General features: G+C 47.6%; 1 protein-coding gene across 1 annotated transcript in view; it reads right to left on the bottom strand.

Moving 5' to 3' along the window:
* Window positions 1-19,080, bottom strand: part of KIT (KIT proto-oncogene, receptor tyrosine kinase) — a 62,132-nt gene that overhangs the window by 14,315 nt on the left and 28,737 nt on the right. Inside the window, exons 5-14 of the mRNA XM_075421984.1 lie at window positions 17,045-17,204; window positions 13,272-13,461; window positions 12,571-12,686; window positions 6,436-6,550; window positions 4,984-5,177; window positions 3,726-3,832; window positions 3,506-3,632; window positions 3,133-3,237; window positions 2,939-3,049; window positions 751-901 (exon numbers count right to left, since the gene is read on the bottom strand). Coding sequence (XP_075278099.1) covers window positions 751-901; window positions 2,939-3,049; window positions 3,133-3,237; window positions 3,506-3,632; window positions 3,726-3,832; window positions 4,984-5,177; window positions 6,436-6,550; window positions 12,571-12,686; window positions 13,272-13,461; window positions 17,045-17,204 — 1,376 coding nt within the window. The remainder of the gene's footprint in view (window positions 1-750; window positions 902-2,938; window positions 3,050-3,132; window positions 3,238-3,505; window positions 3,633-3,725; window positions 3,833-4,983; window positions 5,178-6,435; window positions 6,551-12,570; window positions 12,687-13,271; window positions 13,462-17,044; window positions 17,205-19,080) is intronic.

The raw sequence follows: 19,080 nt of genomic DNA on the forward strand, positions 1-19,080 counted from the left end.
GGAGGCTGCGGAGTCTCCTTCTCTGGAGATATTCCAGACCCGCCTGGACGCGGTGCTGTGCAGCCTGCTCTGGGTGACCCTGCTTGGGCAGGGGGTTGGACTGGGTGACCCACAGAGGGCCCTGCCAACCCTGACCATGCTGGGATTCTGTGATTCTGTACTTGGAAAGAGCTCTGGGCTTGTATGTAAAACAGAGCGGTTAAAAATACACAGATGAAGTAACTGGAAAAAAATCAAAGTACAAGAGCCATCTCCGAATCGTGACACGGGACGTGTCATCACAAAATCCAGCGAGCTCCCGGTGGCAGCTTGCCTCCGATGCCGTAAGGCGCGGGTCTGATTTTGCAGGAAGCCATTTCTGAAGGCAGGAACTTTGGTGAGCTCAGGGTGTTAACCCCCCAACACTGGGGGAATTGTCATCCAAGCTGCTAAATGAGCACTGCCAACGTTCAACAGGAACGACAAACACAAACACGTACAAAGGTTGGAGCCAAGGAGTTGCATGAAATAACTACAGGAAATTTGATAAAGAAGCAAAACCGAGTGTACACAATCAATCGCTCTCTGTTAGAATAAACCACCCACTGTACAAATCGTCTCTTTAATTAAATTATTCCCTCGTACGGCAAAGAATCTTCAAAGCCTGCCGCAGGGAAGGTTTCTCCACATCTCTTACCCCTAATAAACTTTGGTCTTGCCTCCTTCCCAACCTACTAAAAGCACGAGCACATTTCAGCGGGTCGTACTTACGCCGCCGGCTCTGCCTGACGCAGAAGATTCTCGTAAACCGCCGCATCTGCATGTTCTTCGTGTTTCGGGCAAATAAAGGAATCTCGTTTCCGTCTCAGAAAATTTAAAAGATCGCCATAGCAGCAATATTCCGTAATGACCAGAGTGGGACCTGCAGAGGTACGTGAGGTTTAGAAAGCAGCTGAGTATTGCTTTTGAAGCAGAAAACTTTACAGAAAGAGAGCATTCAGCCAAGCTGGGCTATTAAAAATCACACTGCCTAGCACTGTCTAGACTTGAAAAGTTATAGAAAAGTATCCCGGCATCTTCCCTTTCACAGACCAGCAGCTCTTGTCCAGCTAAAGCCGCGTCGCTCCCAATTAATTTCCCCTCCCCCCTCGCCCCCCAACAGCATTGCATTGTACAAAAATTAAACAAGTGGGTCTTTTTCTTCACGCGATAACGTTTCTGGCCAGACACATCTGTTTGATTTTGCTCGCTTCCTGAAGGAAGTTATTTGTTCCAAACCTTAGAGTAATTCCAGCTTCAAACATTAATCCTTTTGATTCACTCCTGTTTACAGTAGAGCTTCGCACTCCTTCGGTAATGTTTTGGAAATGATGTAGGGTGTTCTATTCCGCCGCATAATAGGAAAAATCATTCAAACAGAACAGCCCGCTGCGACAGAAAACTACGCTGCACCAGGTCTCAGAATATTAAAATGAAATCGGAGAGGAGAATCAAGTCTTCCCCAGCACGGATGCTGATAGATCAAATATGTTTTCTGAGTGACTGACTCCAGCGAAGGCCCCTGAATATGTAATTGCGCCGCGTGTTATTTCATCTGTAAGGTTATTCCGTGCCGCCGTTTCCTAACCTCACTGGTTTATTTCCATTTTTCTGCAGTTAAAAGCTATAGCTTTCGTCATGGCGAGAGCAGTGCTGGCGGTGGGGTTTTCTTGCAGGCACCACATCTTCTCAGCCGAGGCGGACACACGCCCGGGCCAGCGAGTCTACTTTGTCGACTGCTTAAATTAAACCGTTTCACCCTATTTTTAAATCACTAAATGTAAGAGTGAGAAATGCTTTGCCTCTGTCTAAAACTACCGATATTCACAAGCTCCTTTTCTTTGAAAGATAAAGCAGAACCTTAAAGAGCAAATATTTGTGTAAGAAGCAACACCATCTTTCTTATTAAAAAGCTCATAAATTAAAAATCCAGGACTGTGCCGCTCTGTATTGACACTTCAGCTGTTTTGTAGCTTTTACTGTGTAGGAGAACAAGCTTATTAAGTTAATATTAAACGTGAAACATTTGGGTTGTGCAACGGTTTAGCTGGAAAATTCTTTTTCTCAACTTTCTGCTGCTTAGAATTTGTAACTTCGGTGGTGTCTTAACAGATGCGTTTCCAGTTTAAACAGCAGGCTGGAAGACTGTACCACACTGGCCTGTTGACTTCACCTTGGACATCTCCCCTACGAGGAGAGGTTGAGAGAACTGGGCTTGTTCAGCCTGAAGAAGAGAAGGCTGCGAGGGGACATTATAAATGCTTACAAATATCTGAACAGTGGTGCCCAGTGACAGGACAAGGGGCAATGGGCACAAACTGAGGCACAGGAAGTTCCGTCTGAACATGAGGAAGAACTTCTTCCCTCTGAGGGTGACGGAGCCCTGGCCCAGGCTGCCCAGGGAGGCTGTGGAGTCTCCTTCTCTGGAGATATTCAAGCCCCGCCTGGACAAGGTCCTGTGCAGCCTGCTGTAGGTGACCCTGCTTCAGCAGGAGGGTTGGACTGGGTGACCCATAGAGGTCCCTTCCAACCCCTACTATTCTGTGAGTCTGTGACACCAGCAGGGACCCAGTTCACCTATCTCTTCTCATTCGTGAGAAACAGCGTGGCTGAGGAAAAAACTTCTTCCCCACATTTTGTCCTCTCTCAAGGAGAAAGCGCACAAGGGCTCACACGCGGGAGAGTAACAGCAGCCTCCCTGTTAGCTGCAGCTACAGCGGTGTCGTTATTGCTTTTAGGATGAGCCTAAAATCTCGATTCGGTAATTCACAGGTGACAGTCACGACGATCGCAACTTGCCTAAGCAAGAAATGCATTTAAGATTTTTAGACTGAGCAGCACTGGATTCTGCTTCACGAGGTTCCTCCTTCTGGCAATAAGCAAGGAACAGAAATAATCAATAACCTGTTGATAACCCCACCTCCGATAGTGCAAGCTCCCAGCAGATTCACGATATTAATGTGGTTTCCAAGGTAACTCAGCACTTTCAGCTCCGACATCAAGGCTTCTCTTTCCGTTAGATGGGCGCTGGCTGCAAGGCAAAGCACAGAGCTCAGCACGTAACCCACCGCCCAGAAAGGAGGGAGCAAAAAACCGCACGCGACCCCAACTTACGTTTCAACATCTTTACTGCTACGGTCATAGCGGCGTCGGATTTAAACAGACCGTAAGCAGTGGCTTCGACAACTTTTCCGAAAGCTCCGGCACCAAGGGTTTTACCTGATAAAGCAGAACAACATCCTCTGTAACCACGCGGAGCGCTTCTTCCCGAAGGGTTCAACGCTTTGTTTCCTCTTATCGTATCAAGAGGGAGCCATCGTAGATACGCCCGCTTGCTTTTCCTCCCAAGGTAAGCCTGAGCAATTAACACTATCTGCATTATTGCACGACATCTTTTTGACAAAACCCTGCTGTGTTTGACCAAAAGCCTCATCAGAGACCTGAAGTCTTCCCCTCGCAGATGAAGTTAAATAAATCCGTAACTAACCAAAACTCAACCGGTTTCTCGGAAATTCCCATTTGTGATCATAAGGAAGTTGCGTTGGGTCTATGTAAACATAGTTGTTTCCGTTTATCTCTTCAACAACTTTCCACTGAACTTCGTATTTGGGTTTCTGGAAAAGGAAAGAGAATGGCTGTCAGCGCCGAAGCCTCCGCAGGCAGCTCATGCGCTTCCCCAACTCCGGCTGCGGGGCTTCTGCTTTTACCTGCAGATATACGTACACCAGGATCATGACTACGATGCACATCAGTCCTGCCGCGACTCCGAACGCGATCAGCAAGGGGGTGAAAAGGGTGTGGGTACGGATTTGTTCTGGAAAGAGACAGAGAAAAATTCTGCTTCGATACTGAGCGTGAAAAACCACATCAAGAAGATGCAGGTGAAAAACTCTTCCTCCATGACCCTGCTTCAGCAGGGGGTTGGACTGGGTGACCCACACAGGTCCCTTCCAACCCCGAACGTTCTGTGATTCCGTGATTCTTCCTTGTGAAGCACGGTGTGGGGGTTGGACTCTCCCCAGCGTGCTCCCAGCACATCAGAAAGGCTTTCCCGAGCGAGCTCTGGGGCGCGGAAGCCATCGGCGTGTTGCCGCGGGACCCTCAGCGTCGTCGATTCAGGAGGCGTGACACCAAGGGCAGTTAACTCAAGGGGTTTGCGTGGCCTCAGTCAAGTTAGGTTAAAGAAAGAAGCTTTCTTCTCAAGTCCTAACACCTTCTCTTCCCCTCCACCCCCCCAGTACGATCTCTACAGCACGGTCTTTACAAGCAGAGGCTGCGCTGAGTAGCGAAGGAGTACCACTCCAGTAAACCCCATCTGCCCCAAATCTGGCTTACTCATTTCTACGCTGAGTGTAACACAGAAAAAAAGAAGCAGCAGAACATTTGATTTTGCACAGATTTACGAACACATTTCGAACCATCTATGTTCCAGCACTTTTTTTCCCCCCCACAAACCCACAAATCCTGCTACAAAACTCATAAGCCCTTTCGCAGTATGTCGTTACTTGCCTTACAACAGCAGGTCCCTTAGGCTCTAGGCAAGCTCAGAACCACATTTTTCCCAAGACATTGTAAAAACATTAAAAAAAAATGCCTTTTTTGCTTGGAAAAAAGAAGCGATGGCCTAAACAGTCAAAACAGGCGATGACATGAAAAGGAAAGGGAGGGAGAGAAGGAAAGGCAGCGTAAGGCTGCAGGTGGTTCACCCTTGTGCTGCACAGACAGAAGAAAACCAGCGACCTACTGCGCTGCGGAGCCGGAGCCGTGAAAAGACAGCACCGCAACATTCACTGAAAAATTAAAAGCAACGCTTCGACGGGCAGAACACGCAGCGTGACGCGTTCTCACGCGCTCAGCCGCAGCGCCGTAGACTTTCTCCCGGCCAAGGCAAACCCCTGAAAACCCTCTTCCAGAAAGACCTGAACGGCCCCCGCGTTTTACGGTCTCATTTTCTCCAGGCGCTACCTTTAATAGCGAAGTTGAAGAACGCAGAGCTCCGGTCCCCGTTGCTGGAGGCCTCGCAGCACACGGTGCCCGTGCTCCGGAACATGCTGGCGTTGATGGTGCTTTCGACCAGGATCCGCTCAAATGACGGCACCGACGAGTTGGCGTAACTGATTTTGACATCCATGGGGGATAACGTTGGGGAATCAAAACACCTGGGAGAAAAATACTGACAGTTACCGGCCGCGGATTGCTACCTGGAATGGATGATGGGTCCTGCTGTTCAGGCAGAGGATCGCTGCCAGACCATCAGGTAACTAAACAACACTGCTCTACAGAGGGACTGAACTGAAGATCTCATCCCATTCACGATGTCTCCCTGTCTTCCACGCAGTGGGTTAAATGGGTACGTACACCAAGCCCGACCCAACTGGACACCATGAGGTCTTCGCGTTTGCTTTTGGCTAGCGACACATGCAGGTCTGTAAGTCCACTATGGGCTTTGTACCGTTCAACCTGCATCTCCAGCTTCAGCTTCGAGCAGACACGGTCCATTTCCTACTGTTGAAAACTCAACCCGAGCATTGTTTTATTGTATACAGCACAAAAATATCCACGATATACGTACACCACCACCAAGTTTCTATGCAGCCAGAAAACAGCCAGCTCTGTTTTCTCAGGATGCTGCCTCCCTTGCTTTCCTAAGAAACCACCCACAAACTAGTTAAAATTTAAAATTTTTTAATTTTTTTAAATTAACTGCAGTGTTAAAAATGTCACTTATTTACTACGAGAGCACACAGATAAAATAGAATGTGCTATTTCAAAAAAACTAGGGAAATAACAATTATTTTTGGCATATTACGCAGGTGGAAGACCCATGACTTGCCAGTAGATTTATAACCATGGTGGAAGTCAACAAAAACCTCAAAATACGCTTCACAATCTCTCACTTCGCAGTGGAATTCTACAATCTTTTTAGAAATGTGTTCACCAGGCACCAGGTTTTATTCGTAACAGCTCCGGACCTGTTTACTTGTCACACACATCACGTGAATAGAAATCCAATTACTTTACGTCTTGAGAAATTATATCGTTGCACAACAAAAGAGAACAGCCACATTTCACAAGTGATTCTGTGACTGTTGTCGGCACACAGAACGCGTGTCGTCTGGGGCCGAACCGATATAAACCTTAGCCAGCTTGCAGTGCAGAGGAAGTTTGGCTTCTACTTTTCCGCAGCAGAACGCGTTGGTCATCGCCCTTCCAAGGGCTGAATGCAAAGGGGAGTCGTGACAGTGCCCCCGTCTTTCCCTCAAACCACTGCAAATAACGGAACGCCAAGAACGATGAAAACGGTGACGCAACGTTCGAACCCAACTGTTACCGAGTCAGTTTATGGTCTTAATTTTTATATCATCGATTGGGTGTGTCGCATCTGGAATAACCTTTGGAGACTCTTACTTAACTCACCTCTGCTCGGTTCCTGGGCAAAAATACCAGTATATGGTGGGGGCTGGGAACCCAGCTGCTACGCACTGGAGAATGCCATTGCTCAGGATATCCAATGTGAGAATCTCCGGTTTTGCTGCAATAAACACAAAGGAGAGTCACATCTTAGGGCAACCCGGTATTGCCACTCGCTCTGCACCCCAGCCACTTGTCGTCATCATCCATGGAATGCCTCAGGCGAGCAGTGCTTCGCATGTTCAAGGGAATCCGGGTCTGAATTGGCGTCCTGCAAGCACCGACCATCAGCGAAAATATCAGTTCTTACACTGAATGCTTGGGCTGGACTTGAGAAGAAAACCTTACCTCCACGGAGTATTTGGTTTGACGAAAGATCCTAAGCCAAGTTTGAGGAAAGATCCTAAACCAGGTTTGAGGAAAGATCCTAAACCAGGTTTGAGGAAAGTTCCTAAACCAGCAAAGCTCAGAGCTTAAAAAAACCAAGGGAAGCATGCGCTTGGAAGGACCATGCAGTTCCCGTTCCTGCACGGCGTGACTTCACCCGCCTGTAAAAAGGTCTCCACAGACAGCAGAGTGCTAAATCTGCCAAACCACATCTCTCTTACCTCTGCCCTGTGTGTTAAATATTACTGCCACGGCCAGAAAAGAAACTACAGTGCGAGGCAACCAGCGCAGACAGAGTCCCCGCAGAGGACATACGTCCCTCTGAGACACCGAAACGCCCGACCACCTGGCTCCCTGAAACACCGCACGCAGAGGAAGCTAATATTTGGCTGGCTATATTACCTTCCCAAATGATAATTCATGATTGTTTTGGTAGTTTAGAAAGCAATCCGGCTAGCCGATGCCTCCCGCCACATCCCGCGCTGGAGCTGGTCCTGCACCCGGTTCCGGAGCCGCTCTTCGGAGCGCGGCAGGAACCCAGAGTGATCAGATGGACCTTACAGTCATCAGTGCAACGTCACGGGCTCCAGCCAAGGGCACTGCCAACATGGCAAGATGTTTGTCTCGTGGAAAGTCACATTAGAGGCCTCATTTCTGATAACTACCTTCGCTTCCTTGCAAAATCACCCAAAATAAAAGCTAAGGGGGAAAAATCCAGAATATATTCCAATGATGCTGCTCGCCTGGCAGGTCAAGGGTCCATTATCAATTAATATAACTTTAGAGAAATGTAAGATGAACTTCTAATATCCTAGTAAGTTGTGAAGCTGTATAGACTACAGTGGGAAAATGCAGATTTTATATCACAGAATCACAGAATCACAGAATGTTCAGGGTTGGAAGGAACCTCTGTGGGTCACCCAGCCCAACCCGCTGCCCAAGCAGGGTCACCCAGAGCAGGCTGCACAGGACCGCGTCCAGGTGGGTCTTGAATATCTCCAGAGAAGGAGACTCCACAGCCTCCCTGGACAGCCTGGGCCAGGGCTCCGTCACCCTCAGAGGGAAGAAGTTCTTCCTCCTGTTCAGGTGGAACTTCCTCTGCTTCAGTTTGTGCCCGTTGCCCTGCACGGCGTTAGTTTTTAACGAATATTCTCCTTGCTGGTTAAATGAGAGGCAATAAAGCACACGTGTATTCTCCATCACGTAGCAGCTCCTCGTGACTCATGCGACAGGAACCGAGTGTTCTTTCATTTCTAAATCTGCACGCTGCGTTTTATGCAAACACCGAGAACCAAACATCGTTGCAAAATGTCGAGGAGGGTTTTCAGCATTACTCATTTGGTGAGGAACCTTCTGACAGCACGCGGCATCTCACCCAGCCTCAGCGCTCATGGAACACGCGCAATCCACATTTCCAAAACTCTTACCAAAATGGCTGGATGGTGAAATTGTAATTAGCTAATTTACTGATGATTCGCAAGCAACTTGTTTAGGTGAATGCTGTGCTTTAGGCAACATTACAATGCAACGTTAACGCAAGGAAGGAGAGAAATGAAAAGTCAAGAGAGGAAAAGCAATGTTAAGCCCTGGCGAAAAATATCGTGCCAGATTTGGGCTGCGTTTCACGCTTTGAGTGAGGGAAATGAAAATGCCCATGCTAGCCAGGCTTATTCTGCTGTAAGAAACCATTGCAATGAAAGGCTGCCCACAGGGCCATGAGTCCAGGCGGACCCATCCCGCGGCTGCGGAGGGAGAGATGCCAAGCTGCCACCGAGCATCTTCTTTAAAAGAGATGTTACTGTGCTAGACTTCATGACTTTCACTGTCTTATTACCCCTGAAGAAGTTCTTCCTCATGTTCAGCTGGAGCTTCCTCTGCTTCAGTTTGTGCCCGTTGCCCCTTGTCCTGTCGCTGGGCACCACTGGAAAGAGTCTGGCCCCATCCTCCTGACACCCACCCTGCAGATATTTAGAGGCATTGATAAGGTCCCCTCTCAGCCTTCTCTTCTCCAGGCTGAACAAGCCCAGCTCCCTCAGCCTCTCCTCGCAGGAGAGATGCTCCAGTCCCCTCATCATCCTCGTAGCCCTGCACTGGACTCTCTCCAGTAGCTCCTCATCTTTCTTGAACTGGGGAGCCCAGAACTGGACACAGGACTCCAGACGGGGCCTCCTACGATTCTGCAACTAGACTTTGCTTACCGCTGTGGCTTTAACCCTCTCAATATTTAATGTTTCGTTACATTGTTTGGCAAATATGCATATTGCCTTCCATAATCAGTCATTAGATGTCTTAAACGTCTAATTTCACTAAGTTTATGAACTGCCTTTCAGCTTTTATCAGTGTTAATTCTGAACATAGCGAAAAGGATTTATCCTATTCAATAGGAGGCCACTCCTATTTTATCTCAACCCTCTTTATAACAACACTGTGCATTTAATTGCTTTCTATTACTGATTTCCTTCTCTTCATCGTTAACGAAGTGAACGCCTAAAAAGTAACACTTCATTGTCTGTCACTGCAGCCGAAGAGAGGGGGCTTTCCTCCTGCAGCCACATTTTCTGGATCAGAACGAATCTTTCTCTAACCCCACGGTGACTCCTCGGTTGTTCACTGCACATCCCGACGACGGGAACACCGCTGCGCTTGATCCGTGACACCGCGGCCGGTTCTCTCTTTGCAGCACGAGCCCCAGCTGCACAGGTAAGATTTTGTGGACTGTAATTAAGCCCAGATATCATTTTGCACTGGTTGGAAGGTTCCTCCACTAATTGCTAGGTGTACTGTACCTTGGCACTCTGGAGACTTCTACAGTTTCTTCATTGTAACTCCGTTCAGAATGCTGCTTGTCAAGTTGTAATTTTCTTTTTTGGCTCCTAATTTCAGAGCTCCTTCCTCCCTTACTTCATGTCACATTTACTACGACTGACTACATTTTTTTTTTTTAAAAGCAATTTAGTATTGTTTCAGATGAGCATATGCAATTGCTAAATGTGTTTAAACCCAAGGCAAGTATTTCTGCATGGGGTTTGTCACGTCCTTCAGCAAACGCTTCAGCATCGCTTTTTGTTTACATGAAGACATTTGCCTGATTACGAATCCTGTTTTACCTGTTTGATTACTTTCTGCTGATTACTCGCCCCAGCCAGGCGGGTAAACATCAGGAGCTACATCCCAGCAATTTCTGCGAAATCCCCGCTGGCATCAATGCCGGGTCAGGACGTACCATTAGACCAGGATCTGACCCACCCACACAAGACGCACCTTTGGCAGCCTCTCTGCTGTGTCAAATACTACGGTACGTTGTCAGGCAGTCTGTGTTTCATACCTAAATGACAGGCATTTTGCAAGCCACTGAAAACAGGTTATTTTTCCTAAAAACAACCCCTGAGAAGGATCCATCTATTTCATCTCCTCTTTTCAAAATGAAAAGCTATTTGCAGGAGCAAAGTGCCACAAGAAACTCGTTTTGAGTCAAGCGTGCCAAACCCATCCGCTTCAGCAACGTCTGCGGTCCACCCAGAGCTGCCGCGCGTGGTAAGCTGGGCTCTGCCGAGACAGCTCAATGGTCTCCGCTGCATCCCAAGCCCATCTTACCACCTACAAGGCCAGCAGCTGAAGCAAGGGGGGAGAAGACTCGGATGCTGCTGCTTGCACAGACAAGCTATCCAGAAGAACTAAGCTCTCCATGCTCCCTCCTGCCTTGGCCATGCTGTTTCACCACGCTGTCCTTAGTCGGGTTTCCTAACCATGACCCACGGGCGTTTTCAGCTTTTATCAAGTCACAGATTCCTCAAAAGCAGCAACATTGAGCTCTGCGCTGGGAACTGAGCTACTGGAGAGAGTCCAGTGGAGGGCTACGAGGATGGTGAGGGACTGGAGCATCTCTCCTACGAGGAAAGGCTGAAGGAGCTGGGCTTGTTCAGCCTGGAGAAGAGAAGGCTGAGAGGGGACCTTATCAATGCTTATAGATATCTTAAGGGTGGGTGTCAGGAGGATGGGGCCAAACTCTTTCCAGTGGTGCCCAGTGACAGGACAAGGGGCAACGGGCACAAACTGAAGCAGAGGGAGTTCCATCTGAACATGAGGAAGAACTTCTTCCCTCTGAGGGTGACGGAGCCCTGGCCCAGGCTGCCCAGGGAGGCTGTGGAGTCTCCTTCTCTGGAGATATTCCAGACCCGCCTGGACGCGGTGCTGTGCAGCCTGCTCTGGGTGACCCTGCTTCAGCAGGGGGTTGGACTGGGTGACCCACAGAGGTCCCTTCCAACCCCGACCATTCTGTGATTCTGTGATACGTGACGATGGCAAAAACCAGGGGTTGGGCTTTTTGGTCCCAAGGAGCCTGCAGAACCTGGGAGAGCCGGGAGGCCCGTGAACAGCCCCTTCCTCCAAGCACACATACGATGCCGCGTGTCAGAAAACACCACCCAGCCTCATGTGAACTGACAGTTCCACAGGCAACCTGCCATTTCTCTCATTCCTTCCCAAAAATTAAATTTCTGGCTCAAGAATTTGCTCCGCTAATCTGTAAAATAGAATTATCCCTCGTGATGGTAACCCGCGCTCATCCGTGGTGGCAAAGGACATCGGAGGTCACCAGTGCCCTTGTCTCAGAAATCACAGCTGGGAAATGGAAAAGGCACCAGAATACAAATGACAACATTCGCAGATGGAAGGAAGAAATACCGTGTCTTGAAAGGAGCCCAAGCGACATTTCTAGACTCAAACTATGGCATTGCTAACAGTGATGCTACAAGTGTCGGCCTACAATGATAAATGAGAAGAATTCAGACATTAATATCTGGAATTCTGTGTGCTTGTGCAGGTCTCAGCAGTCCTCTGCGTAAGCCTGTGCCCAGGGAAGGACACCTCACTGCTGAAGCACAACAGCAATGCAGAACTGTACTTGCAGCACATTCCCTCTCTTCCTATACAGTTCCTCGTGCTGGGCTTGAAGGCATCATTCTCTGCCTCGCCTTAGTTTCTCCAGCCTGCCCGCAGTCCCCTCCTGGTTTCATTTGCCTGAAGCTTGGCATCTGCCAGTACTTGTTTGCCGAGAGCATGGAATGTTCTGACAGGATGGCTCTGCTAAGAAGGACAGAGTTTCCTGAAGGTTTCATTGAATCAGTTTTGAAATTTAGCTCTTGTCTTGAAGAACGCTGTGTGGAACTGAGAAGGATGCTCTTCCTTCACAAGCGTGTCCCAAAGATGACAGAACACGTGTTCGTAAAGCTATGCAGACTCCCCTGGAACAACGATGATCTACATTATTTTACGGAAGTATTCAGATGCCAAAAGGCACAAGTGAGTAATTCTCCTGACAAGCCTTCAAACTCTGCATCCAACTCAAACAAATTACAGACAATTAATAGCTTAACTTGGCTGTCACAAATGCAAATTATAATCCCTGCATATAGTGCTCCACCTTAAATTCTCCAGTGTTTATGGTACAAGCTTATTTTTGAGATCAGCTTTCCAGGTGCAACAGGTTTTTTTCCTATATAAACTACCTACCTGCTCTCTGATAACCTCTGGAATACATTCGCTAGAATGGAAGGTCATGCTGGATAGCAGGTGGATTCGTGTAAGTGCTCTGCACTTTTATATCCTGACATATTAATAGTTTTCCAGCATGTGCTTCGCTTCAGAAAGCCTCTCATATGCCGAACCACACTGTGACATCCTGTGCAGACATTATGTTGTATAAAATACAATGACTGCGATAATGAAATATTTCAGACTGTTCACTTTACTTACTTTTCACATAGACATTAAACGTTACAGAGGAGCTGGCATCAGAATTGGACACAAAAAACGTGTAAATGCCTCCTTCTGTTCCTTTTAATCGGGTAAGGTGAAGTTCACTCGTGTAGCTGTAAAGGAAAAAAAAAAATAAGCATTACTGATGCTCACAACTCGCGGGGAACACGCAACCACCGCATGGAAGCGAAGTAGTGAATTATTAGCACGCTGTCTTCTTCTGCAGGCACCATCCACGCCAATCCTCTTCTCTCAGATTTAGGACTGCCTTCTGACTACGGCATCCAGAAGTTTTGCCACTTCCAACCCCCACACGCGTGCCCAGGGTGCTCAGGAAGGTAAAGCAGAAATAAAAGCATAAGCTTTTTGCCCAGAGCGCTGGGCTCTGCTGTGGTGGTGGAGGGAGGCTCTGCACACCATCAGCTTTATGTTCTTTTTTTTGGTTATTGGGAAGGAACGGCGTCTTGTAGGCGAGTCGTGAGTTTGTGGCCCACTGGTCCTCAGATGGTGTGCTTAGCTCAAAGCTGCTCCAAATCTGGGTTAGCAGACTTTGCACCAGTGACAGCGGTAAGCCGCACAGGCTACGAGGTCTTTTCTAATCACAGTTTTCTCACCATCTCCACTTTCATCTTTCCAGAGCAGACTCTCGGTTGCTGCTCCAAAGCGAAATCAATAGCACTCACAATGGTTCTTATTACCTGTTGTTGCCCGCAGTCTTGAACTTGACGTAATGGTCTGATGAATTCTGTAGTGTTTCGTTCATGTACGTCCAGACTTCTTCCTTCGGTTTTGGATACGCCTCATATTCAACTGTTAAATTTCCATTTTGTCCTGCATTTATGTCTATGGTGGTATTCATCGTCGCAAACAAACGGACAAATCCTTTAGCTGATGGCCACAGGAGGAGAAGAAAAACAGTTTCAGGGCCATTTAGAAAGATTGTCAGCACTCTAACCACACTCAGACTACTTCAAGATCTAGCGATCAAACATCCAACCGTGAAACAGGAAACCTGATCTACAAAGCAGAACCTGAACCCTCACCCGCCAAAGCCAAGGCCACGAGCTATACATAGCAACGAGGCACAGGACCTACAGCAGCCCTGAGTGCCTTAACAGAAATAATTCCGTCTTCTGGTGATAAATAGCCTCTCTTTGCTCTTGGAAAAATGCAATGCTTCTGCTCAAGTATTTACATTTTTCCAAAAATCCAGAGTTGCTAAATGTATGGTACAAAAGAAACACGAAGAGAACAGCAAGATCAATTGATCACTTTTGACGATATACTAGGGTATTTAAGGTTTCTTTGTCAAGTGTAATTAAGAATGACATTACAAATGAAGCTATTAAAAACTGTAATTAGAGAAAAATGTGCTAAGTCCACAGGCCTGGATACCAATTGTCTTAAATTAAGGCATTTCTGTTCATCTACTGCTGGGTCTTAATCTTTTCTTTGGCAGACACCATTTATCATCGTGCAGTTCCGCTCCAAAGTATCATCACGTGGAGCAGCGTCCTTACTGCAGTGGTTTGAATTTCACTAATAAACTCATCAGCTTCAAAATTATTCACTTTGAAAAGACAAATTTTTCAGACCTATTACACAAATTCATACGGGAGTTGTCAGTCTGACAGGCAGATTGCAATGACAAGGAAACGCATTTGCTGGGAGAGCTCGAATTCAGCCCGAGAGTCAGTCTCGGATCCCTGCTTCGTGCCACTTTCCAGTAATCAAAGTGCTGTGGCCAGCCGGGCACCTGAGCTGGGGAAATCCAGAGCCAGCGGGGCTTGCTGAAAGCATCTGGAGCTGCCAGAGCACTTGACAGACGCTTCGGAGAGGAAAAGATGAAGTAAACCCACAGCAGGCAGGTACGCTCTAAAACGCTCTCCATCGTCAGAGAAAAACGTCTTAACTCTGGCAACTGAAGATTTTCAGTTCCTTCACGGAGCTTTTTTCTGTTTTCTGTATGAACACAGGATGCCCTATGCAACCTAGACTCCAAATCACACCCAAAAGCCTACGAATAACGTTTCACGCCTGCGCTCTCAGTCACCGAAACAGTTCTAGAAACCATTTATAATTAAGTATATCAACTGTTAAAAAAAAAGTTAGGACATTTACCAAAAATACCCATTATTTCTCGTAAATCTTTTGTCTAATGTTAAAGCCACAGCAATTTAGAAACTGCCACAACCCCAGGATCTCTCCAGTGCGAGCCCTACACCACTTCCCAGGACGCCGGGAGGTGGTACCGCTCGGGTAAACGCAGTCTGTTGGGCAACGCGTGGCGAAAGGCATCCAGGAGACAGAGTTTGTTTTAGTTTCAGTCAAATTGGAGAGGATGGGGGGAGAAAAGTGTCCCAAAAAGGACAGATTCCAGCTTTTCTCTGGTGTTTTTTATTAAATACGAACTTTGCATTTTACTAAATACAAACTTGTTAACTTTATTTTCTGCTTTTTATCATGCCGTGCCTTATTTTAGTCCCCAGACCTCCCCAAACCAGTCCTTTTTAAAGCCTCATTTGCATACATAGCAGTGCTAACTGCTGTAGTTAAGAACTTCCCTCCTCTTCTAATAAAAGCTTTCATATTGTTCCCCTTGGGTAAAAGATTTATCTTTCATACTTCACACCGTTTCACTCTTTTACGTATGAATTTAGTCTCTCTGTTGAAAAAAATGCAGAAAGCATCACCATCGTTCTGAGTGCAGGGTCCTGCTCCTGGGGAGGAACAACCCCAGGCACCAGTACAGGCTGGGGCTGACCTGCTGGAGAGCAGCTCTGCGGAGAGGGACCTGGGAGTACTGGGGGACGACAGGGTGACCATGAGCCAGCAGCGTGCCCTGGGTGCCAAGAAGGCCGGTGGGATCCTGGGGTGCATCAGGAGGAGTGTGGCCAGCAGGTCGAGGGAAGTTCTCCTCCCCCTCTGCTCTGCCCTGGTGAGGCCTCATCTGGAGTCCTGTGTCCAGTTCTGGGCTCCCCAGTTCAAGAAAGATGAGGAGCTACTGGAGAGAGTCCAGCGCAGGGCTACGAGGATGGTGAGGGGACGGGAGCATCTCTCCTATGAGGAGAGGCTGAGGGAGCTGGGCTTGTTCAGCCTGGAGAAGAGAAGGCTGAGAGGGGACCTTATCAATGCTTATAAATATCTGCAGGGTGGGTGTCAGGAGGACGGGGCCAGACTCTTTCCAGTGGTGCCCAGCGACAGGACAAGGGGCAACGGGCACAAACTGAAGCAGAGGAAGTTCCAGCTGAACATGAGGAAGAACTTCTTCCCTCTGAGGGTGACGGAGCCCTGGCCCAGGCTGCCCAGGGAGGTTGTGGATTCTCCTTCTCTGGAGATATTCCAGACCCGCCTGGACGCGGTGCTGTGCAGCCTGCTCTGGGTGACCCTGCTTGGGCAGGGGGTTGGGCTGGGTGACCCACAGAGGTCCCTGCCAACCCCAACCATTCTGTGATTCTGTGAATAGAGGAGCAAGGTTACGGGCACCCAAACCTCTGCCGCTCTGCTGAAGACCTGGCCCACACAGGCCAAACATTTCTGTTTTATTAAGTGACCCAGGGAAAGCAAAAAAAAGCAATGTTGTGGGAGTTTCTGTGCAACAGAAAAACAGATTTGAGAAGGAAAAAAGGATCCAGGGCTACACTTCCCTCGGTCACTACACCCCTGAACGGCAAGGAACTGAAAACGCTTTCAGCCAACTACGCAGACTTCTTCAGAATGATCTTCTTACGTACAACAACCTGACCTTAACTGGTTTATCAAATCAGCAGGCTTTGGTGGCTTTAAAATTCAAAAGATAGCCAAGTTAATATACAGCAGATTCTAAACGAGTCTGTTCTTAAATGAGAGGAGGAAGGGAGTTTGCTCCCCGTGATGGGAGACAACCCAAAACCTGTGGTAGTGATGGACAGTGAGTTTACCATGGGGGTGAGCTCTGGAACGATTTCACGCTGTCTATGCACGCTGCAACGTTCCTCCCAGCATCATCTTAACTAAGGGTACATATATGCCTTCTACGGAAAAAACACGGACGTGCTGATGTCAGCAAAATTTCCTGCGCTTGGAAGGCGGGTATGAAAGACACGCTTTGTGCTTGCACTGCCAAATGACTTCAGCGTAGGGACAGTTCCAGGCAAAGGTAAATTACTTGCTTCATTAAGACTGGATTAAATTTAAAATTAAACTAGGAAGGACGAGACAAACCCGAGAGATGGAAACACCCTTGGACGGTTGTTTTACCACCACGTCCCAACAACACGCAAAGGGTTACAGAAATTCGAGCAGCCACACGCACCCACGGCACCTCCTCAGCCACCCCGTATGGTACCAGTCGGCGATAACCTTCTCACAAAGCAACTTTACTCACTGAGGTCTGGGGGAAAGGAGAGAGGTGGAAGGGAAGGCTCCCCAGTGCTCTCCCTGTCCACCTCCCGCTCTTAGATAGACGAAGATTTCCACAAGAACTATTTACCTAGTGCTTTCAAGGTTACCGTGGCATTGGTTTTTCCGAAAGGGTTTTTTGCTTGGCATGTGAATTCTCCAGAATCATTAACTCCCACTGAACGGATGTTCAATGTTAATTTCCTTTCGTATCCATAATCACCCAAATTTCTGCTTTTGCTTGTAACAATCTGTCGGTAAAAAACAATTAACATCTAAAACACTGTGTATGCAGCATCTTTCCTAGATAAATTAAAAATAGAAGTAATTATAACTTCGCTGTATTAATATTCATAACCTTAAACCAGAATAATAAGCCAGCACGACAAACCTGTCACTAGAATCTCTCCATGCAAAACAAGTGTGTGATCAGCTGTCTCTGGGAGATAATGTCCTCTCCTCAGCCCTATCCCCTCCCTTTCTTCTTTATTTTTTCCTTCCTCAAGCTCCACCGTCAGGCATCATCTCACTCCTCAGGCAAGAACACGGGGGTGTGTTCACCCGCCCCAACAGAGACAAACGGGAGAGACCAGCCCACGCCACCAAGCTGAAACTCTAATTTCTTCAAATATTTCAATCATAAGGAGAAAATGGTGTCATGCCCAAGGTCAGACCCGGCTGCCTCCGGCTAAATTTCTAACGCTGATGAAGTTGAGGAACTCACAGAAGGTTTTATTTGCAACACCAGTGCTTGTAGCTGCAGGGCTTGATGCAAAATGACCGCTGTGCCTTCACTTTCACAAGGCTCAGAAGCTGCAGCTATCGTAAAAAGTCACTGCAGCTCGGAAGTGTAGCTGACCACTCCAGCGGTGCCTAAAAATCACCAAACCCTCCAATGGTGCTTCCCAATGAATGACAAGGGAGAATTAAAGGTGCTGGAGCTTCATTTTAAGCTGGGTCGCTCTACGCCCCAAGTCCATGGCATCTCCTCACCGCAGACCTGCTGCAGAGGGACCTGCCGGTGGGACATCTTACATGGCACCCTTGCTCCGGAACCCACTCTGCTTCTCAGCTCACAGCAATCCAGATTTATTAATCTCACAGGCAAATTCATTCTCTTTCCAAAGCATTGAGCATCTCATGACTCTATGCCCACATACATGTGCTAAACTAATGGAACTAAAGAAAAAATAAATGCTTCGAGGTGTTGACTTTAGCTTCTGTGAGAATGCTCCACCTGGTTGGGAAGACTGGTAAATTTACACTGATTAATCCAAAAGCGGACCTGGACTTGTCATGATTTTCTAGCAGAGTGATTTCAGTTCTTGGAGGTGCCAAGAGGTCTTAGATAAATCTAATCCCAACACAGCTTTGGTTCCTCCTGAGCTATAATCATCACAAATCACAGTTTGTTTTGCATGGACGTGCTTATTTATAACATCTCCTCATTTTCAAAACTGGTGATAACTTAGAATCATAGAATCATTAAGGTTGGAAAAGACCTCGAAGATCATCAAGTCCAACCATCAACCCAACACCACCATGCCCACTAAACCATGTCCTGAAACTTCCATCATGCAGGGAAAGCTTTTTAGGGTTTTTTTCCTTCAACCTGTTCAGGTCAAAACATAATTCTGCATCTGCTCAAACGTGAACTTTATGAATTCTGTTTCAGTATGAAAATTATTCGATAGTCAATATTTAAAAGATGGCACTCCTTGCTGTTTAACAGAAAGGACAGAAATGTCAAGCTTGTTTGGTCAAAAATGTTTTCCTCATGGCTTTTACTCATAAAATGAGAAGTGCTAAAGGACAAGAACTTAAGGGAAGACCCCGACTTCATCACACTGTAATAAAGGGGAGGAACGAGAGAAGAAATGAAGTTCTCAGACGAAAGACTCACAGCTGACCTTGGTACACGACCAAGAGCCCCACCTGCGTGTCCCACGCAGCCTCCACGTTACTGATACCTCCCCAACCCTTGGAGCTGTGAGGTGGGATTTCTGGAGCAGCGAGCACTTAGCGGGATGCCAGAGCCATCGGATTCGCTACGCACGGCATACCCGGCCCCTGGGAACGGGCCTCCCGCTCGCCATCTGCCCGAGGAGATGCCATTGATCCAAACAT

The sequence above is a fragment of the Opisthocomus hoazin genome, chromosome 5, assembly GCF_030867145.1.
Source record: "Opisthocomus hoazin isolate bOpiHoa1 chromosome 5, bOpiHoa1.hap1, whole genome shotgun sequence".
Taxonomy (NCBI): domain Eukaryota; kingdom Metazoa; phylum Chordata; class Aves; order Opisthocomiformes; family Opisthocomidae; genus Opisthocomus; species Opisthocomus hoazin.